Source organism: Scedosporium apiospermum, assembly GCF_000732125.1.
Source record: "Scedosporium apiospermum strain IHEM 14462 chromosome Unknown SEQ_SAPIO_0077, whole genome shotgun sequence".
NCBI lineage: Eukaryota > Fungi > Ascomycota > Sordariomycetes > Microascales > Microascaceae > Scedosporium > Scedosporium apiospermum.
In genome coordinates this window covers 1-17,095 of record NW_015971778.1, presented here as the reverse complement: position 1 = coordinate 17,095, position 17,095 = coordinate 1, and the positions used below count along the sequence as shown (strand labels likewise).

Here is a 17,095-nt window from a genome sequence, read left to right as displayed (position 1 = left end):
CTTCCTCCCCTCCTCACCTCTCTCCACCAACGGCTTCGCGCCGCGTCAAAGAGAAATTTTTAAATCCTCTCAACCATAACGCCGTGTTCTCCTGTCCGCGACACGTCCGGCCCCGCGTCCGACTTGATGCTCCCCGATTGCGGCCTCGGATATTGAAACCACCTGTTCGCCGTGAAAGGCCGCTTCCCCCTCCACCCTTGGCCCAATTTTCCACCACCACGTCCGACGCGCCATTGATGGCAATTATTCGATATGGTATGCCAGCTTTTGGATCCGAACCCAGCGTCGAGCCAATCTCCCCCAACACCGGCAGTTATCGCCCTTGCCTGATCTGACTCGGTTTTCTTTGTAGGTATTATTTAAGCGGAAACCGGTGGCTATTCCACCGCCCCAGGACATCAAAGACAAGAATGCCCAGGTACGTTTGAACCATTATTCACGGGCCCATTTCCTTTTCTTTCTCTCGCGTCTTAGGATGTAGTCGTTGACCTTGCATTTTTTTTTTTTTCCTGTGAAGGTGTGGTATATTCCCCAGACTGGCGAGATCTTCGCGACCTATGAGGAGTACCTATCAAGGTGAGCTATGCCCCTTCATTTCCCACGACCTTGCCTACAATGATTTACTAACGTCGTGTAGAATGGATTTTTACAAACAGGTTAGCGATCCTCACATACATTTGCAACGGCCGCGTCCAGGAGACTTACGTCGCCATCTAGCCGCGGTTCATCTGTCAGATAACTGGCCAATCGCGCCTGACCTTTTTCGACGCCCTCAAGAGTGAAGTAAGCATAGGCTCGCATTTTATATTTTCCTCCTTTTTGGCCGACGATTGTTAACCGCTAACTGTTTTGCAGCTCGCCGGAGCCAAGGAAGTTGAACAAGCCTTCCCCGAAGCGCTTAAGGGCCCGGTCCTCCGCAAAGTGCAGTTCCAAACAGTTTCCCGTATCGATACGCTCGTTGACAAGATCTACGAAGAGTTCCGCGCCGACTACTACCCTGGCGAAGCCGTGACGGTCGAGATATATACTGGAGAGAAGCTGCAGGGTGTAGTAAGAGACAAGACCAGGTTTGGAAGCAAACAGCACCCGGACGGCTCGATCAGCGACCCCTTTTCGCGTTATTTTGTCAGTCTCGACGATCGTCCCGACGAAGAAGCGGTGGTGGACGATCATCACATTAGCAGGGATCGAAAGATCTTTACGAAAGCTGTCCTCCGGTCCTTTATCAAGAGGACGGTTACTCGCGAGGCATGGAATGGAGCGCCCTGGTTGGTCAAGCACGAATACGCGACGATGTACCATATCGATACCCGCGTCCCGGTCCATCTCCGACATGATACGAAGCTGCAGGAGCGCAAGATCTTAGCGGCGCAGAAGAAGGCACTTCAACCCTCAGGTACCAACGGCGTATCAACCAACCAAGAACCTGTGCGCCTGCCCGAGTTGAAGCCGAAGAGCCACAAGGCCAAATCTCAGCAAACCGGGGGCGGCATGGATCAGCACCAGGTCAAAAAGACAAAAGATAGCGGCGGCAAGTTCTTACACATGGTATCACCGGATAGCTCCTTCAAGTTCCCCACTGGTCTTCGCGGTAATGTCCCCCAGATCGTTCGTCCAGCAACCCCGCCTCCGCCTCCTCCGCCGAAATATCCCATCGAGGATCTGCAGGTGGGCCCCCGTGCTGGTGTTGTCCGGCCGAAGCTGCGATTCTTGTGCAGTGACCCTCCTACATCCACCGACGCTGTCATTCCGCTCGCGGACAAGATAAGGATGGAGTCTGTGGGCCAGCTTCTGGAAACCTGGGATACCCTCAACGTATATTGCGAAATCTTCATCCTAGACTCGTTTACGTTTGATGATTATGTCGAAGCCTTGTGTGTGACTTCGGAAGAGACCCCAACCCAGCTGCTGGAGGAAATTCACTGCAGCATCCTCAAAGTTCTTGTGCGCTCGGAGCAGGACGGTGGCAAGGTAGAGATCACGTTACCGGAGATTGAAGAGGCCGACGATGAGGATGAAGATGACGAGAATGCCGACGCTACGCCTACTCCCGAACCAGAGCCCCAGCCTACCAAACGCGCCACTAGGAGTAGTCTTGCCAAACTCGAAGCCGAGCGACTAGCGGCCGAGGCTGCTGAGGCTGAGCGTCTGAGCCAAGTGGCGAAGCTTGCCCATAGGGCCGAGGAGCTTCTGGAGGGCTATGATTGGATCGAGCAATTGCGAAAGAGAGACTTCAAGGACGGTGGATGGGAGATGATTCTCGTGGGCCTTCTCTACCAACTATCGAAAAACGAGCGAAAAACCGAACTCTGCGAGAAGCTGCTCGGCCAGCTCGTTCCTCCAAACATCGATCCAAGCCAACAAACGGTGGTTGAGCAATACGCGGCCATGGACGTCAACTTTAGAGTCCAGATTATCCAGCTCCTCTGCATGCTTACGATGGAGACCAAGGCTGTGAGGGGATATATGGAGGATTGCAGCGAGCAAATGACCAGCTACCGTAAGGGCAAGATCGAATGGCAGAGGCAACGAAAGCAAGCGTAAGTTCATATTTGGTCTCTTGAAAACTCGACTGGGAGGCGGAAGCCGAACCAAATGGTATTGTTGAAGACGCTAACGCTCAGTGTGTGCAGGCTTGAGGAGCTTAAGGGTCTCAATGAACAGCGTAAGATTCTACTGCCGGACAATATGCCCCCATCACCGCCTCCCGAGCTAGACAAGAGTACGGAGGATGCCAAGGTGACGGATACGCCGTCATCTCCGGCCGAAACACACGCAACAGAAGACTCGGGAGATGACGCGACATCTCGTCGCGGGCTTCGACGAGCGCGTGATAGAGCAGCTGAGAGGGAGAAGCGCCGACTAGCAGAGATTGAGAAAAAGAAGGAGGCAGAGTTGGCGGCCAAAGTGCCTAAGCAGTCCAAGCAGTTCCTCAGGTTACTCAAGGATATTCAGCAAAAGGAGGAATTTATCAAGAGCTGCGAGGACGAGATTGCTGTTTTCGACAACGACATTCGCGAAGCCGACTGCCCACGCACACGAGTTCTTGGAAAGGATCGATTTTGGAACAGGTACTATTGGTTCGAACGCAATGGAATGCCATACGGCGGTCTTCCGGACAGCTCGACAGCGCACGCCGGATACGCCAATGGGTGTATCTGGGTGCAAGGTCCCGACGAGATGGAGAGACAGGGATACATTGACCTGCCGACGGAGTTTCAGAACGAGTACAAGGCCAAGTTTAACATGACAATCCCGGAACGGAAGGCGCGTGAGGAAGGAGCGACGAGCGTGTACAATGCGTACCAATGGGGCTTTTACTCAGAGCCAGGGGAGCTGGAGGAGCTGCTGAACTGGTTGGATCCGCGTGGATTCAACGAGCTCCGGCTGCGCAAGGAAATTGTCGCCTACAAAGACAAGATAATCCAAGGCATGGAGAACAGGAAGGCGTATCTTACACCGGCCAAGAAGGAAGAGGAGGCGGAAGAAGAGGGCAAGAGCACGCGCATGAGCACTAGGACGCGCACGCGACAGACACAGACCCCCGAGCTGCCCAACTATCGGTGTATCGGTTGGGAGAACACGATGGCCATCGATCAGCTAGGCCACCTTCATATCGACCCGCCCCCTCCACCCCGACCGAAGAAGCAGGCTCGCAAGAGGGCAGCGTCATCTGGTGGAGGACCACCAAGGAAGTCCCAGCGTCGTTGATATGTCCCGATTCCCCCTTCCTTTCTTGCCTCTTTCTTTCTTCTTCCTAAATCGACTTTAATTTGGACATCGAAGGCGATACGTCCGAGCAACGCGTCACGCTTGTTTGGTGCCCCGATTCAAGGCGAGAAGGCGTTTTCTGTTACCGACCCAAACCAAGATTATTCTGGATTTGCATCCTTGCGACTCGCGATAGATAGCATTCCGCTGACTTGTTTTTTTATTATTTTTGATTTTTCATGCCCTGTTTGTTTACCATTCGCATTGGAGGAGTCGGGAGTTTATTAACTTGTTGGAAGGAACGGAACATAACATCTGGCCCTCGAGCGGACGTCCAGCCTTGTCTTGCTCTTAGGCCACATGTTCTCGGGCCAAGTTGTTTTGTGTGTTTCCCACTCGCCTATCATGTAGCGCGTCTCAACTCTTGACGTTTTGTGTTTTGATTGCACGTTGCTTTGGACGGGGCTGTAAGGAGAAAGAGGAGGATAAGCCAGTTCCAACTTGCATTTGACGGCCGGCGATGAAAGGGACTTAAAAAGGGAAGGAATGCATGGCGCAGACAGAAACAAGATGGACACACTTGAACTTGGCCAAGGGAACCTGGAAATATAGAGCTGGTAGCATGGTATAAACAGGCGCGTGTTTTTTATCTGGTTTTCTTTTTCCTGATTTTTTTTTCCTCAACATTGTATTATTCTTTTTTGGCGGCTTAGCTCTGGATGCAGTCTTACGTGTTGGATGGTCAGAGCATAAGTATTAATGGGATTTTGGATTTGGATGCGACAGGGCGTTTATAATGACGGAGGGAGAGTGAGCGCGGGGGATCAATGTCTGGACCCTGGAGGGTTCTGTCCTGTACTGACAGGGTATTTCTTGAAACTATTTTCACTTGACCTACTTCGTATTTCTTACATGGATATGCGAGCAGAGCGTCCTGAAAATTGTCGACTAATAGCATTCGCACTCGCATTCGCACTTACGCTCGCACTCGACTGCGTGTTCCATACTGGGCTAGGCTCGGTATCGAGCGAGCCTTGGACGGGCGAACCCGCTCTACGAGTCGTCATCTTTCGGTTCGATTATTAAACAGCACACGGCACGGGCAGAGGAGGGGATGCCAGCTCCGGCGGCTGGAGTTTGAAAGAAGGGGAAAAAAATTTGATATGATCATTGACTTAATGCTGCGATCATGGTCATGCCGAGATCGGCAGGGCATGCATTACGTGCACGGAAGGAATAAATGCGCCGACCGAGCCATGATATTGGTGGTTCCGAATGACTCCGGCGTTCGAACGGGGTGAGACGGAATTGGAAAGGCGTAAGTGGTCGATCAATGATAGATTTGGGATAATGGCTTGGACCTTGACTGCGTTGCATGTCAAAGGACCTGCATGAGTACGGCTGTCCACGGTTCAAATTCCTCAGCATGGCAGCGCAGAGTCGTAGCAATGGATTCGTGGGCAAATAACTTGGGAAGAAAAAGATCGAGGTACACCCAGCGAATCCGGAAACTGCGGAAACATCGACAAGGCATTTGATTGATGTCATAGGTCAGGACGGGATGGCGACGTGCGCTGGCTGGTTGACACACTGGGACTTGACCATGTTGTTTCAGTCGGTTCCCGACTTGGGGTTTCATCGTCGAGAGGATCAAGAAACACCATAAGAAACAGTGGATGGACGCAAATATATAAGAGGCTTGAGTGTCCGCGCTCTGTTCCACCTCTTCATCCTTTGGTCTTTAATCCTCCTACGTAATTCTCACATCACCCGAAATCTATTCATTCATCTCTAAAACCAATCAACTGGCACTCAGGCTTCACCATTCCAACCAACCTCGACAAAATGGCGACAGAGTTCCCCGAGATCAAGCTTCACTGGTTCAGTCCACCTCTCCTCCTCGTCAATCCCACAACGTAGCCGTCTCCCCCGCGACTAACACTACACCTCTCCCACACAGGCTCAACGAATCCCGCGCCCAGCGCATAGTCTGGCTCCTCGAAGAGCTCAAACTTCCCTACACCATCGAAGTCTACCACCGCGAAAACATGCTCGCCCCAATCTCCCTCCAGAAGGTTCACCCCCTCGGCAAATCCCCCGTCGTAACCATCTCCTCCGCCACCACCTCCGAACCCCTCGTCCTCGCCGAATCGGGCCACATCACCCAATACCTCTGCGACCACTTCGCACCCACCCAAAACCCCTCCCTCGTACCGCGCAAATGGCAACCGGGCAAAGAGGGCCAAGTCGCCGGCGAGACCGAGTCCTACCTGCGCTTCGCCTACCTTCTCCACTACGCAGAGGGCACCCTCATGATGACCGTGCTCGTCTCCCTCATCCTCGGCATCCTGGGGTCGCCCCGCGTGCCTTTTCTCGTGAGGCCCGTTTCGGGCTTCGTGGCTAATAAGGTGCAGAATGCGTTCGTGTTCCCTAACGCGAAGAGGAATTTTGAGTTTTTGGACGAGTTGCTGAGGACGGCGCCGGATGGGGGCGGGTATTTGTGTGGGGGGGAGTTGACGGCTGCGGATATTCTTATGAGTTTCCCTTTGATTGCTGCGAGGAGGAGGTTTGCTCATATCGGGAAGTGGGAGGGTGGGAGTTTGGAGAAGGCGTTTCCTCGTGTTTGGGCGTATTTGGATAAGTTGGAGGCTGAGGCGGGGTATCTGCGGGCGGTGGAGAAGATTAAGGAGCTTGATGGCGGCAAGTTTGTTGCTATATAGGTTAAATCGGAGAGGAGGACATTGGAATTGGGAGTAAGAAGAAGGGGAGGTGATATAAAATTGGTATCATTGCTGTTATCGTTAGACTCTAGAACCCTCTCACATCTTACACACTTAATACATCCATGAACTCTCCTCACTACCCCCCCCCCCGGGACCGAGATCTATCCCATGAGCTGCGTAATATCCTCCGGCGGCCACCTCACCTGCGCAAACGTAAGACACCTCTTGATGCTCTGCAGAAACTTGCGCGTCACCTCGTCGCCCATGACATGGCCCCTCTCACCCGTGTGCAACTTCTCGCGCGCGCTTCGCTCGTGGATACCTACCATGGTCACGCCGATGGGCCACGCCGCCTTGCCGATGCTGAGCCGGAGGTAGCCGTCGTTGGCGTCGACGTAGCGCCGTTCCTGCGCCGCCTTGACGATTTCGACGACGGGTTCGAGGATGGAGTCTTCGAGTTCGCCTTTTTCGAACTTTTTGAAGAGCTGTGGGGATTGGTGTTAGTACTGGGGTTTGGGAGGGGAGGGAAGTGGAGCGTTAGAACGATAACTCACCGGCTTCATGTTCTCCCGCGTCTGCACCATGGCATTGTACGCCGTCTTGCTCGTCAACGTATCCCTCCTCTCCTTCTCCATCGCCTTCTCATACTCTGAGAGCACAAGCGTAAAATACGACGCCAGCTGCCTAAACAAATACTTCCTCCCCTCCTTATCCTTCGGCACCGTCCCATGCACTTTCATATCCTTCTCCTCCACAAGCCTCAACGTCGTCGGGATCGGTCCCGCCGTAACCACAGTCGTAAGCCTCCTATACCTCCTCAACCTCTCCAAATGGCTCTCCCCAAACAAAACGGCCGGCGCACCAATGTCTCTCAGCTTTTCCACCAGCTCCTCCTCGGAGATATCCTCCTCGTCCTCCCCGACCTCTTCATCCTCTCCCTTCTTCTCCTCCACCAGCTCTGGTAAACCAAGCCTCTTCCTCCTCTTCCTCTCCTCTTCCCTCTCCTCCTCTTCGCGTCGTTTCCTAGATTCCTCGGCTAACCGTCGCCGCTTCTCCTCTCGCGCGCGATTCTCGGCCGCCTCGTCCTCTTCGGCCTTCCGCTTTTCGGCGGCGCGGGCTTCGCGCTTTTCTTCGAGGGCGCGCTGGGAGGCTTCGTAGGCTGCGCGGCGGGATGCTTCGAGGTCGGCGCGGCGGACGAATTTGCGGGATTGGTCGGGTTTGTTCTTGGAGATTTCTTTGGAGAGGAGGGAGTCGAAGTCCATGGTTGCTGGTTCGTTCGCCCTTGGGGGGGACAGTGAAGGTCTCTCTTTGTGTTGGGTCGATATTAAATTTTGGATTTAATTGTATGGAGCTTCTCCGAGGTATGCTACCAGAATGTATTATGGGCGTGGAATTTGTACGTGGATCGAGATAGTTTTGGTGGAATGAAGTCTTGAAGTTGGATTCTCCAGTGTTCTGAGGTTGAAAACGGTAACGCCGCCGAATCGGATAACTGCAAAGCCCCGCCTACTCTCAAATTTCAGCCCGATCCCCAGAACCATAATTACGGACCGCCCCGCTACGCCATCTCACAAGCTCCAAGTCGCACAGCTTCAGCACACGAGCTTCCAGCTTATTCCTGCCTCAAGTTTCAACCCGCCAAACACCTCATAATCGCCCGAAAATGAGCTCAATGCATTCGGACAGCGACGATGACGAAAGGACGCGATTTCTCGTAAACATATTCTTCAGAACTGGCTCTTACCCAAGGCACGTTGCCTCACTCACATCCTCACTCTACCGAACGGTACCTGGCCTCAACACAGCCGCAATCCCCTCCAAACAAAGGAACCGCTCGCTAACCATTACTTCCCCCTCGGCATCAGACCAGAAGACATTCATTCGAGATTTCCGCCACCGCATGTCTCAATATACGCTAACTCAGATTCTACCCTAACCGAACTCGCAGCTCTCTTCTCGGCAAATGCTTCTCCATCCCCTCTCCCTAGCCCGGCCACTGGCACCCGTCTATCATTCCAGCTCGTCTTTCCAGACATCCGAAACATGCAGCAACGCCGCTATCTGACCAAGGACCTCGGGAGCGTGGTCATAGGAGATCTAGGCCCGGGTGATGCGCCGGACGAGCAGGCGCTTGAGAAGCTGCGGGAAGAGGTTGAGAGGGACGGGCGCAAGACGCTAGGACAGGCCAAGTTCGTCGTGGGCGATAGCGTCTCGTGTGCCATCTTACCGCCCTTGGAGGACGGCTCGGTGGCGCTAGGTGTTCCCGCTAGGAGGGAGAGCAAGTCATCTGGATGGGAAGGCGGAAGGATGGGGAGAGATGGACGAGGAGGGGGTGGGGCCTTTGGGAATGCGCCATCGTTCCCGACCGGGGAGTGGAGGAGAGGTGAGCGGCTGCCCAACGCACCACGGCAGAAAGGCGGTAGAAGATGGTGATGAAAAAAAGGATACCCCCCATTGTTTTTCTTTTCACTTGACAGTTCTTTTTTGGTCTTGACCCCTACGGGACAGTTTTTGGCGCAGCCTCTTTATAAAGATACCACTGGCCCCTGTACGACTATACGGCCAGAAGGCCGACGAATTGGGTCTTCATAGGATTGACAGTATTCCGCAGCGGACGAAAGAACCCGGCATAATCCCAGTCTATTTCGTTTCTTATATGTACACGTACACTCCGCCCACCAAACTTTGCTTTCTCTTGACGCGCTCTTTTTATCGCTCGTAGACAGTGTCGCCCCTCCTCTTCGCTCGGAAATCCCAGAGACCCTAAAGGAAATGTCAGAAACCACTGCGTGGGAGAGACAATTGTTGTCTCGTCGAGGATCGAGGACCGACTCACGTCCGTCTTGTAGGCGAGATATCCGATAATCGAGGGCACCACCACGACGTACATGAGGGTGATCCTGGCAGTCCTAGGGGTCCATCGGAAGTACAGGTGCCTCTTCGAGTGCATTTCTATGGATCCAACGTTAAAGGTCTCGTTCGCAACGGAGGGCAGTCGGGGTGTCTCGAAGGCTTACCAGCTGCCCTGACAATGGCAGGGTCGAGGGGGGCTGTCCAGAGTCTTTTGTCAGCACTTGTCGCGGTCAATTGGCATAGCAGCTGCGCCTACCGTGTCCGGCCATGTTGTGTGAATTCCTTGCGGTTCAATGTCTCTAGACAAGGAGTGGTTGTAGCTGTCTATCGAGGACCTCAGGACCTTCTTCTTTGGTGATGAACCGTTTTCCTTGGATCTTGAAGTTGGACGGCGGACTGTCGGATGTCACGAAAGTGGGTCTTCACGTGATCTTCATTGGTCATACAAGTTTCCCGCCAATTCTCGATGTTGCTCCCCGTAGAATCCAGAAGAACCAATCACATGCCTTAGAATCAACACCCGTACTCCACAGGCCAATCCCCAGCCGGCAGCAGCCGGAATTTGGCCGTTTTCCAGGCTGACACTTTAAACTGGCTCATACTCCCCACTTAAAGACGTCAACCACTTGGCTTCGGAACGACCGCCTGATAAGAGGCACGCGCTCCGCTTCGTCGTCACTGTTGGCCACTAACACCTCCTCTTTCCCTTCCCATCCCTCTCAACAATTCTCCCTTCTTCACCAACAAACTTGTGTGTTTCGATTTTCCCTATCTCCTTATTTCTTTTTCCTTTGTTCTACCTACCCATACAACATCTTCTTCAATATGAAGCCTAGACGGAATAGGTGCCAGTCCGCGAGGCGAGTCACCGCCCAAGTCCTCTTACCGTTCCTCGCACTATCTCCGATCGCCGCCGCTTTCGCTCCCATACCTGCCGCAGCCGCTCCGCCCATCCCGAACCTCGACGATATCCTCCTCTCTCCCGCGCCCCCGGGTCCCTCAAGGCCAGAGCCTCCGGTACCGGCAGAGCACGTTTTTAATCTCCGACACGTCTTCCACCATGGGACTTACAAGTATCCCCGTTTGCACAAACGGAAAGATGTACACCCAGACGCACAGGTGATGCTTGTTGCCGAGGATGACTACGACGAGATGGCGATACCGACACGGTTAAAGGTCAAGAGCGGTGGCACCCGTATCGAACGCCTCATCGATAGGCGGCCGTCTGTTGTCGATCCTCTTGTGGCGGAGAGCCGGAGGAGCGGTCGTGTTGCCGCGTTCGGACCATCAGCCTGGACTGTCGAGGACGTGCCGGCGCCGAACGTGACTGATAAAGATACCATCCTGAACCTGGCTCTGATCGCATCCAACGCATACGTTCAAAACGAGGACGGTGCTGATTGGGAGGATATCGATGATCCCTACAATCACGGCGTGAGCTTTGGCTGGGAGTTGGACGGTCTACGAGGCCACGTCTGGGTCGACGAGGGAAACAGCACCATCATCATCGGTCTCAAGGGGACATCCCCTGCTTTATTTGATGGGGAGGGTACGACGACGAACGATAAGATTAACGATAACCTGTTCTTCAGCTGCTGCTGTGCACAACAGGGCCAGTGGTCGTGGACAAAGGTCTGCGACTGCGCAACGGGAACGTATAGTTGCAACAACACTTGCGTCCGGCAGGCGCTGTACGATGAGAACCGCTACTATACCGCCGGCCGAGAGCTCTACTCTAACATCACCGAAATGTATCCCAACTCCAATGTTTGGCTTGTTGGCCACTCGCTCGGCGGTGCCGTTAGTTCGCTCCTTGGTCTGACCTACGGTGTCCCCGCCGTCACGTTCGAGGCCGTGCCGGAAGCTCTCCCTGCTAGCCGCTTAGGCCTTCCTGTTCCTCCTGGCGCCGACCCGGATACGCCCCAGGCCCGAGATTACACCGGGACTTTCCACTTCGGCCACACGGCCGACCCCGTCTACATCGGAACCTGCAACGGTGCTACTTCGACGTGCTCTTTTGGCGGCTACGCGATGGAATCTGTCTGCCATACCGGATTCGAGTGCACCTACGATGTCGTCGCCGATAAGGGTTGGCGAGTCGGCATTGGTACTCACAAGATCCGGTCCGTCATCCACGATGTGATCATGAAGTACGACACAGTACCTGAGTGCAAGCGTACGCCTGAATGCCGTGACTGCGCCAACTGGAAGATGTACGAGAGCAACGGCACCGAAAGCACGACGACGTCCTCATCTTCAACTACGAGTATGACCCGGACTCGGACGGAAACCTGCGAGACTCCTGGCTGGTGGGGCTGCTTGGACAAGACGACCACGACGATTGCCACTAATTCGTCTGGAATTATTACTACTACACCGACCAGCACTTCGTCCACCTCTACCTGCAAGACCCCCGGTTGGTTCGGTTGCAAGGACAAGACTACCACCACCACAGAGGAGGAGGAGACTACTACGACTAAACCCGTGACGACCATCCCTTCAACAACGGCGTCGACCACTTGCCTTACGCCTGGCCGTTTCTGGGGTTGCTACGACGAGACGACAACGACCACGGGAACGGGTACGGAAACGGCCAGCCCGATCCATTCCATCACCCCCGTCCCAACGTCCACGCCAGCTACCACCACCAGCCCAACAGAGCCCACGACGACCACCGAAGCACCTCCCGCGGAATCGTGCGTCCGTCGGTCGTGGCTTGGCTATTGTCTCGAGTGGGGTGATGGAAATAAGGAACCCGTTGAGCCGGGCGAACTTTGAACGAAACAAATCAGCAGCGGCTCATTCTCATTCGCCCTTTTCACGTGCCTTTTTGCTTAACACCTTGCTTTTTTTGCCTTGGGTCCTTCATTTCCCCGTTTTGTGTTTTTACCATGAGATTTATCATTTTCTGGCATAATGGCGTTTGACCGAGATGGCAGTCGGTCCGATGAGGGTGTTGTATTGTCTGGATTCTTCTTTTTCTTCCGCTCGGGATTTTCGGATACATTTGAATTAGGGGAAACTATACACGAGGCTGGATTGCCTGCTCGGGAGTTCAGACAGAACGTATACATACAATTACAATTACGACTAAGCATGTTAGACTTGATTTTGGATAGTTATTAGTCTATGAAAGAATATCAATCAATCAAGATGGGAATGTCCATTCGCGTGTCAAAAAGTGTTGAAAGACAGTCCTAGTTTCACCCAAATCCCGTGAAGAAGAGTACCCGTCTTTAACAAGTTCGAAACTTCTTGCTCACAATGTTTTATATGTACACCCTAAACTCCAAAAAACCAACCCTATCGCCCCGAGTCCTGGCCAATCCGTTCATTACATGGCAAAATTCGTTTCAACAAAGAAGAAGAAGAAAGAACAGCCTACTCCTACGACTCATCCATCCTATCATCATCGCCATCTCTCTTCCTACCCCCCAACATGCCCGCCACCTGCTCCAACTCCCCAACTTCCCCTTTACTAAACTTCCTCCCCTCGGCCTGCCACTCCCCATCCCTCACCTCGCCCTGACTCCCCAACTCTAACCCCCTCACATTCTCCAAATGCTTCCTCGTTAGACCTTCGACATACCCCACCCTCTCGCTCCTCCACGTCCTATTCCTCTTCGAAGAACCCCCCTCCCCGCCTTCATCGTCGTCACCGCCCGCGCCCGCGGCCTCCGCCAAGTCAGGCCCCATATTCTTCAAAGAAGTAGACAGGGCCCTCAAAGCCTGCAACTGCGACAGCGTAAAAGCCGTAGTCGTGCGTATGGGCGTCTGCGCATCGCCCTCAGCGAGCGAGCCCACGTCGCGCAAAAACTCCAACGGCGGCGCCGCCTTGCCGTCCGAGTCTTCCTTCATGACCCCCTCGTCGGCTGCTTCTGCTTCGCCTCCGCCGACGAGAGAGCGAAGCTGGCGGAGAAGGGCGTCATTTTTGGCCTTTTCGGCTTGGAGGAGGACGTTTAGACGTTGCGAGGCGCGAAGTTTTCTCCGTAGCGCGTTAACAGACGTGATCGTCGGAAAGCTCGTTTCTTGGTCTGGAGTGGCTGCAAGAGCGGCAGCAGCGCGCTCAAAGTCTAAGCCTTCGTAGTGCTTCAATTTAATCCAGGGTCGATCCTCAGGCGCGATGCGTAGAAGGTGCTTCATGACGTAGAGTTCAAAGATGTCGAAGTTGCGGTCAATGGAGGAGCACAGCAGGGTCTCGAGTTGATGTGTTCCGTTGTCGATTTCGAACTTGGCGGCATCTTCGGCTGCGAGGGGCGGAGGGGCCGTGCCGTGGTTGGATGAAGAGGAGTAGGAGGACGATTTTTTGGCGTCGCGGAAACCGAGGGATTTGGGGGGTGTGGAGGAGAGGAATTGTTCGATTGATTTGAGGGCGCTCTCGGCGAGGATGTTTACAGTGTTGATGATGTCGTCGAGGAGACTGACGGGCGGGTAACCGAAGTGTTCTGTTAGGAGTTCATGATCTGCTTTTTGAGAGGAGGGAGGTTGCGCCATGGTTGGACGTGGAACGTCTGCACTGGACGTTGTGCACGAGTTGTGGTGGCCTTAGCAATCTTCCTCTCTGGTCGGGTCGGGAATTGCTTAATGGTGAAGGTTCAAAACGCGACGCGGAAATCAATTTGGCAGTTCAAAATGTTGACGAAGTCGCACTGAACTTGGAGGCGCAACAGCGCCTCTAGCCGCTTGTACTTCGTACCTGCCCAACTGCAATGCACATGCAACTTCCCCCAGAACAGAACCTGCCCCACTATGAAATCTTACGTCACCAGCTGAACCACTAAGACGTTCCCACAAGAGAGAGAGAGCGATCCCAGGGGTCCTCGCTCGCCATTGCACCGCCATCCAGCCCAACGGTCAGAACCTAAATCCTCGGATTTGATCTTTGCTTTCCAGATCATCTGGAATTGCCCGCCAACCATGGATTCGATCAAGGAAAAGTTCAATTCCGTCCGCGGCGATGGCGTCCGGAATCAAGTCGTACGTTCGAACAACCCCCAGTTTATCCCTCTCCCCTTCCCCCTTCTGCCCTCGCCGACCTTATCTTTTCACACCATGAATCACGACTAACAACCCGTCCCTGAGGGATTATATACAGTCCGGGATGCTCCATCGTGATAAACGTTCAACTCCCCCAGCATATAACCCGCGACCCATCAACGAACTCCGCGATCCCTCAACCTTCGAACCCCCTCCCCGCCGCCGCCTCGATCCCTCCGCCCCCCTCCCACCCCCTCCACCTCGAACTAAAAACCCACCGACATCCTCCGCCTCCTCCGCCGCGAAACCCGGTCCTCCGGCCCTTCCTCCCCGCCTTCCACCGCGGACGCAACCTCCCTCAACAACGGACCCTTACCTTAATCAATCTGCAGTATCCCGCCTCGGCGCAGCGGGCATCTCTGTTCCCGGCCTAGGAATCTCCTCCTCCTCTTCCTCCACAACGCAGCAACAGCCACAACCGCCAGCCGAAGGAACCACTTGGGCCCAGAAGAAAGCCGCCCTCCGCACCGCGAACAACTTCCACAAAGACCCTTCGTCCGTATCGCTCCAGGACGCGAAGAGCGCCGCCGAGACGGCCAATAATTTCAGACAGAGGCACGGTGAGCAGGTTGCGGCGGGGGCGCGTGCGGCCAATAACTTGAATCAGAAGTATGGTATCGCCGATCGTGTGGGTGGGATGGTGGCGGGACAGAATACGGGGCAGCAGCATGCCGCGGGTGAGGGGGGTGCGGCTGCGTCGCCGTCGTCATCCTTGTCGTCGGCGGCTGCGTTGGTGACGAAGAAGAAGAAGCCGCCGCCGCCTCCCGTTCCGAGGAAGAGGCTTGGAGCGGCCGCTGGGGCTGGGACTGGCCTTGGAACTACGGATGATGCACCACCTCCGCTGCCACTGGCGACGAAGCCGCGATTTTCATGAGAACAATAGGTAGAGGTACACGAGGTGAAGAGGAAGAGGAAATGTATTACGGTTGGGGCGGGGGCCTAAACAGCATACATACGGTTCATGTCTCGTCATATTGAGGGTTAGCATTGCATATCATTAGTCACAGCGTACATGTAATATCACTCTACATCAAGAACTTCACATCCAAATCGATAGCGTTTTGAGAGACTTTTTAGGTGTTCGCTGTTGGAGAGCCGCCAAAAGAAAGGGCGCGCACTCGTGGGTCATGGCTTCGTACCCCGTTTTTTTTTAGTCTTATTGCATCCTGTTCAGTTTGCAAAGGTATATATGCCAAATCCCATCTTGAATTTTGGTCATATGATGCGTCTATACGCGAGAAAACAACGGTCGAGGGGGGGAAAGGTTGGAAGGGTTTGAGGGGATATGGCATGCAAAAGGATGGATTAAATTATCGTCTTCTTAAACCTTCTCCTCCTTGAGGCCATGCTTCCAGATAGTGACATAGGGGGTGATGCCATCCTCACGGTAGTTAAGGAGGACGACCCTATATTGACGCAGGTTAGATAACTGGTTTGCGAGAGAGCAACCGCCGGTGATGCAGCGGTGGGGCGGGGGATCTTACATAGCATCGGGGTCCATGGTCTCGCCGGTATAGAACTCGTAGTCCTTGAAGTTGGGGAGGAGGGTCTCCTTGACGAACTTCGAGGCACCAGTCTCAAAGGCCTTGACCTCATCCGCAGAAGCACCTTTCTCCTGGAGCTTAGCCTTAACGGCCTTCATGTAACCTGTGTTTCGAAACAAGTTAGATATACCGGGATTCAAAGCCGTCGTCGTCTCCAATTGTTGTTTGCGGGAAGGCTTGGGTGCAGGTAGAGCTGGGGGGCGTTTCATCGCGTACCCTTGAGGTAGGCAAGATAGCCCTTCTTGTCGAAGGAGGTCGACTGGAGACGGAAAGAGTGGACGATGTTGTTGACCTTGACGGCCGCGTCCTCGAGGGCCTCCTCGGCCTCCTCAGCAGAGGCATTGGCACCAGTGTCTAAAAGATTAGAAAAAAAAAAAAAAGTTCCGGAGTTAGTGGCACATGCACAACGAGGTCAACTGCAAAACAATTTTTCTATCGCGAGGGGATGTACGAACCGACGTTGACGGCTTCCTCGGTAATCATAGCGCAGTCGGCCTCATAGACGATGCCGCCGACCTCCTTGAGGTCGTACGAGTCCGAGAGGATCTCGTCTCCAGAGATGATGTCCTGCAGGTGCGGGGTTCAGTGCGCAGTTCTAAACAGAGCCAACAGGGGTGTTGAAGATGGGATAACATACCTTGAAAATAATCATTTTGCTGGAATGTGAAGATGGGTATGGAGAAACAGAAGAAGTATGGAAGGGAAAGGGGGGATTTGAAGGCGGGGCTGATAGAAGAAAAGAATGGAGGGATCAGGATTGTAGGTAGGAAGAGGCGACTATCGTGGATCTGAATCTGTGGTGGGGGAGGAGGGGTCTCGAAAAAATGTCTGTCAAGGATCACGCCTGCCATTGGACCGTTGGGGCCATGGTGCAGCTTGCAAAGCTCTTGGGTTCCTGCAAAACATTTCACGTGATCCATACCCCTCTATTGGTAAACTTCAGGTTTGACGTTCCAGTTTTCAGGCCAAGGTGTAAGGACAAAGTTGGAGGCTGCGAAGCGGCAAAAGTCAACTGTTTAGCTCCACCCGATGACTGGCTTCAGTGTTTTACTAAGTAGTTATAGGGATGCTCTCTAAAATCAATCCTCTAGGTAATGTCATCCATTAGAAGATTATAAGAATTGGATGGGCAAGAAAGTGGCACACGGAATGCAGGTCCCTGCCTCGAAGGAGAAGAATAAGCAAGGATAAGGCCAAACCAAACAAAAAAAAAAAAAAAAAAAAGAC

The 17,095-nt window shown here is 53.8% G+C and overlaps 6 protein-coding genes and 3 pseudogenes across 6 annotated transcripts; 5 read left to right on the top strand and 4 right to left on the bottom strand.

Annotated features, from left to right (window-relative positions):
• Positions 1–252: 252 nt before the first annotated feature.
• On the top strand, positions 253–3,711 carry SAPIO_CDS1689 (uncharacterized protein; the record flags this gene model as incomplete). Its single annotated transcript, XM_016784901.1, has 7 exons — positions 253–255; positions 353–418; positions 518–576; positions 638–656; positions 718–783; positions 856–2,540; positions 2,634–3,711. The coding sequence occupies 7 exons, from the start codon at positions 253–255 to the stop codon at positions 3,709–3,711; spliced, it is 2,976 nt and encodes a 991-aa protein (XP_016645198.1).
• A 1,845-nt stretch (positions 3,712–5,556) lies between these two features.
• Positions 5,557–6,431, top strand: SAPIO_CDS1688 (Glutathione S-transferase; the record flags this gene model as incomplete). The annotated part of the gene is made up of 2 exons (XM_016784900.1): positions 5,557–5,591; positions 5,672–6,431. The coding sequence occupies 2 exons, from the start codon at positions 5,557–5,559 to the stop codon at positions 6,429–6,431; spliced, it is 795 nt and encodes a 264-aa protein (XP_016645197.1).
• Positions 6,432–6,595: 164 nt separating this feature from the next.
• Positions 6,596–7,696, bottom strand: SAPIO_CDS1687 (uncharacterized protein; the record flags this gene model as incomplete). Its single annotated transcript, XM_016784899.1, has 2 exons — positions 6,596–6,919; positions 6,989–7,696. The coding sequence occupies 2 exons, from the start codon at positions 7,694–7,696 to the stop codon at positions 6,596–6,598; spliced, it is 1,032 nt and encodes a 343-aa protein (XP_016645196.1).
• A 781-nt stretch (positions 7,697–8,477) lies between these two features.
• On the top strand, positions 8,478–8,867 carry SAPIO_CDS1686 (annotated as a pseudogene; the record flags this gene model as incomplete).
• A 276-nt stretch (positions 8,868–9,143) lies between these two features.
• SAPIO_CDS1685 (uncharacterized protein) lies at positions 9,144–9,556 on the bottom strand (the record flags this gene model as incomplete). Its single annotated transcript, XM_016784898.1, has 4 exons — positions 9,144–9,197; positions 9,271–9,386; positions 9,452–9,484; positions 9,544–9,556. The coding sequence occupies 4 exons, from the start codon at positions 9,554–9,556 to the stop codon at positions 9,144–9,146; spliced, it is 216 nt and encodes a 71-aa protein (XP_016645195.1).
• Positions 9,557–10,112: 556 nt separating this feature from the next.
• On the top strand, positions 10,113–12,065 carry SAPIO_CDS1684 (annotated as a pseudogene; the record flags this gene model as incomplete).
• A 609-nt stretch (positions 12,066–12,674) lies between these two features.
• SAPIO_CDS1683 lies at positions 12,675–13,781 on the bottom strand (annotated as a pseudogene; the record flags this gene model as incomplete).
• Positions 13,782–14,204: 423 nt separating this feature from the next.
• On the top strand, positions 14,205–15,198 carry SAPIO_CDS1682 (uncharacterized protein; the record flags this gene model as incomplete). The annotated part of the gene is made up of 2 exons (XM_016784897.1): positions 14,205–14,264; positions 14,383–15,198. The coding sequence occupies 2 exons, from the start codon at positions 14,205–14,207 to the stop codon at positions 15,196–15,198; spliced, it is 876 nt and encodes a 291-aa protein (XP_016645194.1).
• A 447-nt stretch (positions 15,199–15,645) lies between these two features.
• On the bottom strand, positions 15,646–16,520 carry SAPIO_CDS1681 (uncharacterized protein; the record flags this gene model as incomplete). The annotated part of the gene is made up of 5 exons (XM_016784896.1): positions 15,646–15,730; positions 15,809–15,971; positions 16,085–16,222; positions 16,324–16,435; positions 16,506–16,520. The coding sequence occupies 5 exons, from the start codon at positions 16,518–16,520 to the stop codon at positions 15,646–15,648; spliced, it is 513 nt and encodes a 170-aa protein (XP_016645193.1).
• Between the last annotated feature and the right edge of the window lie 575 nt (positions 16,521–17,095).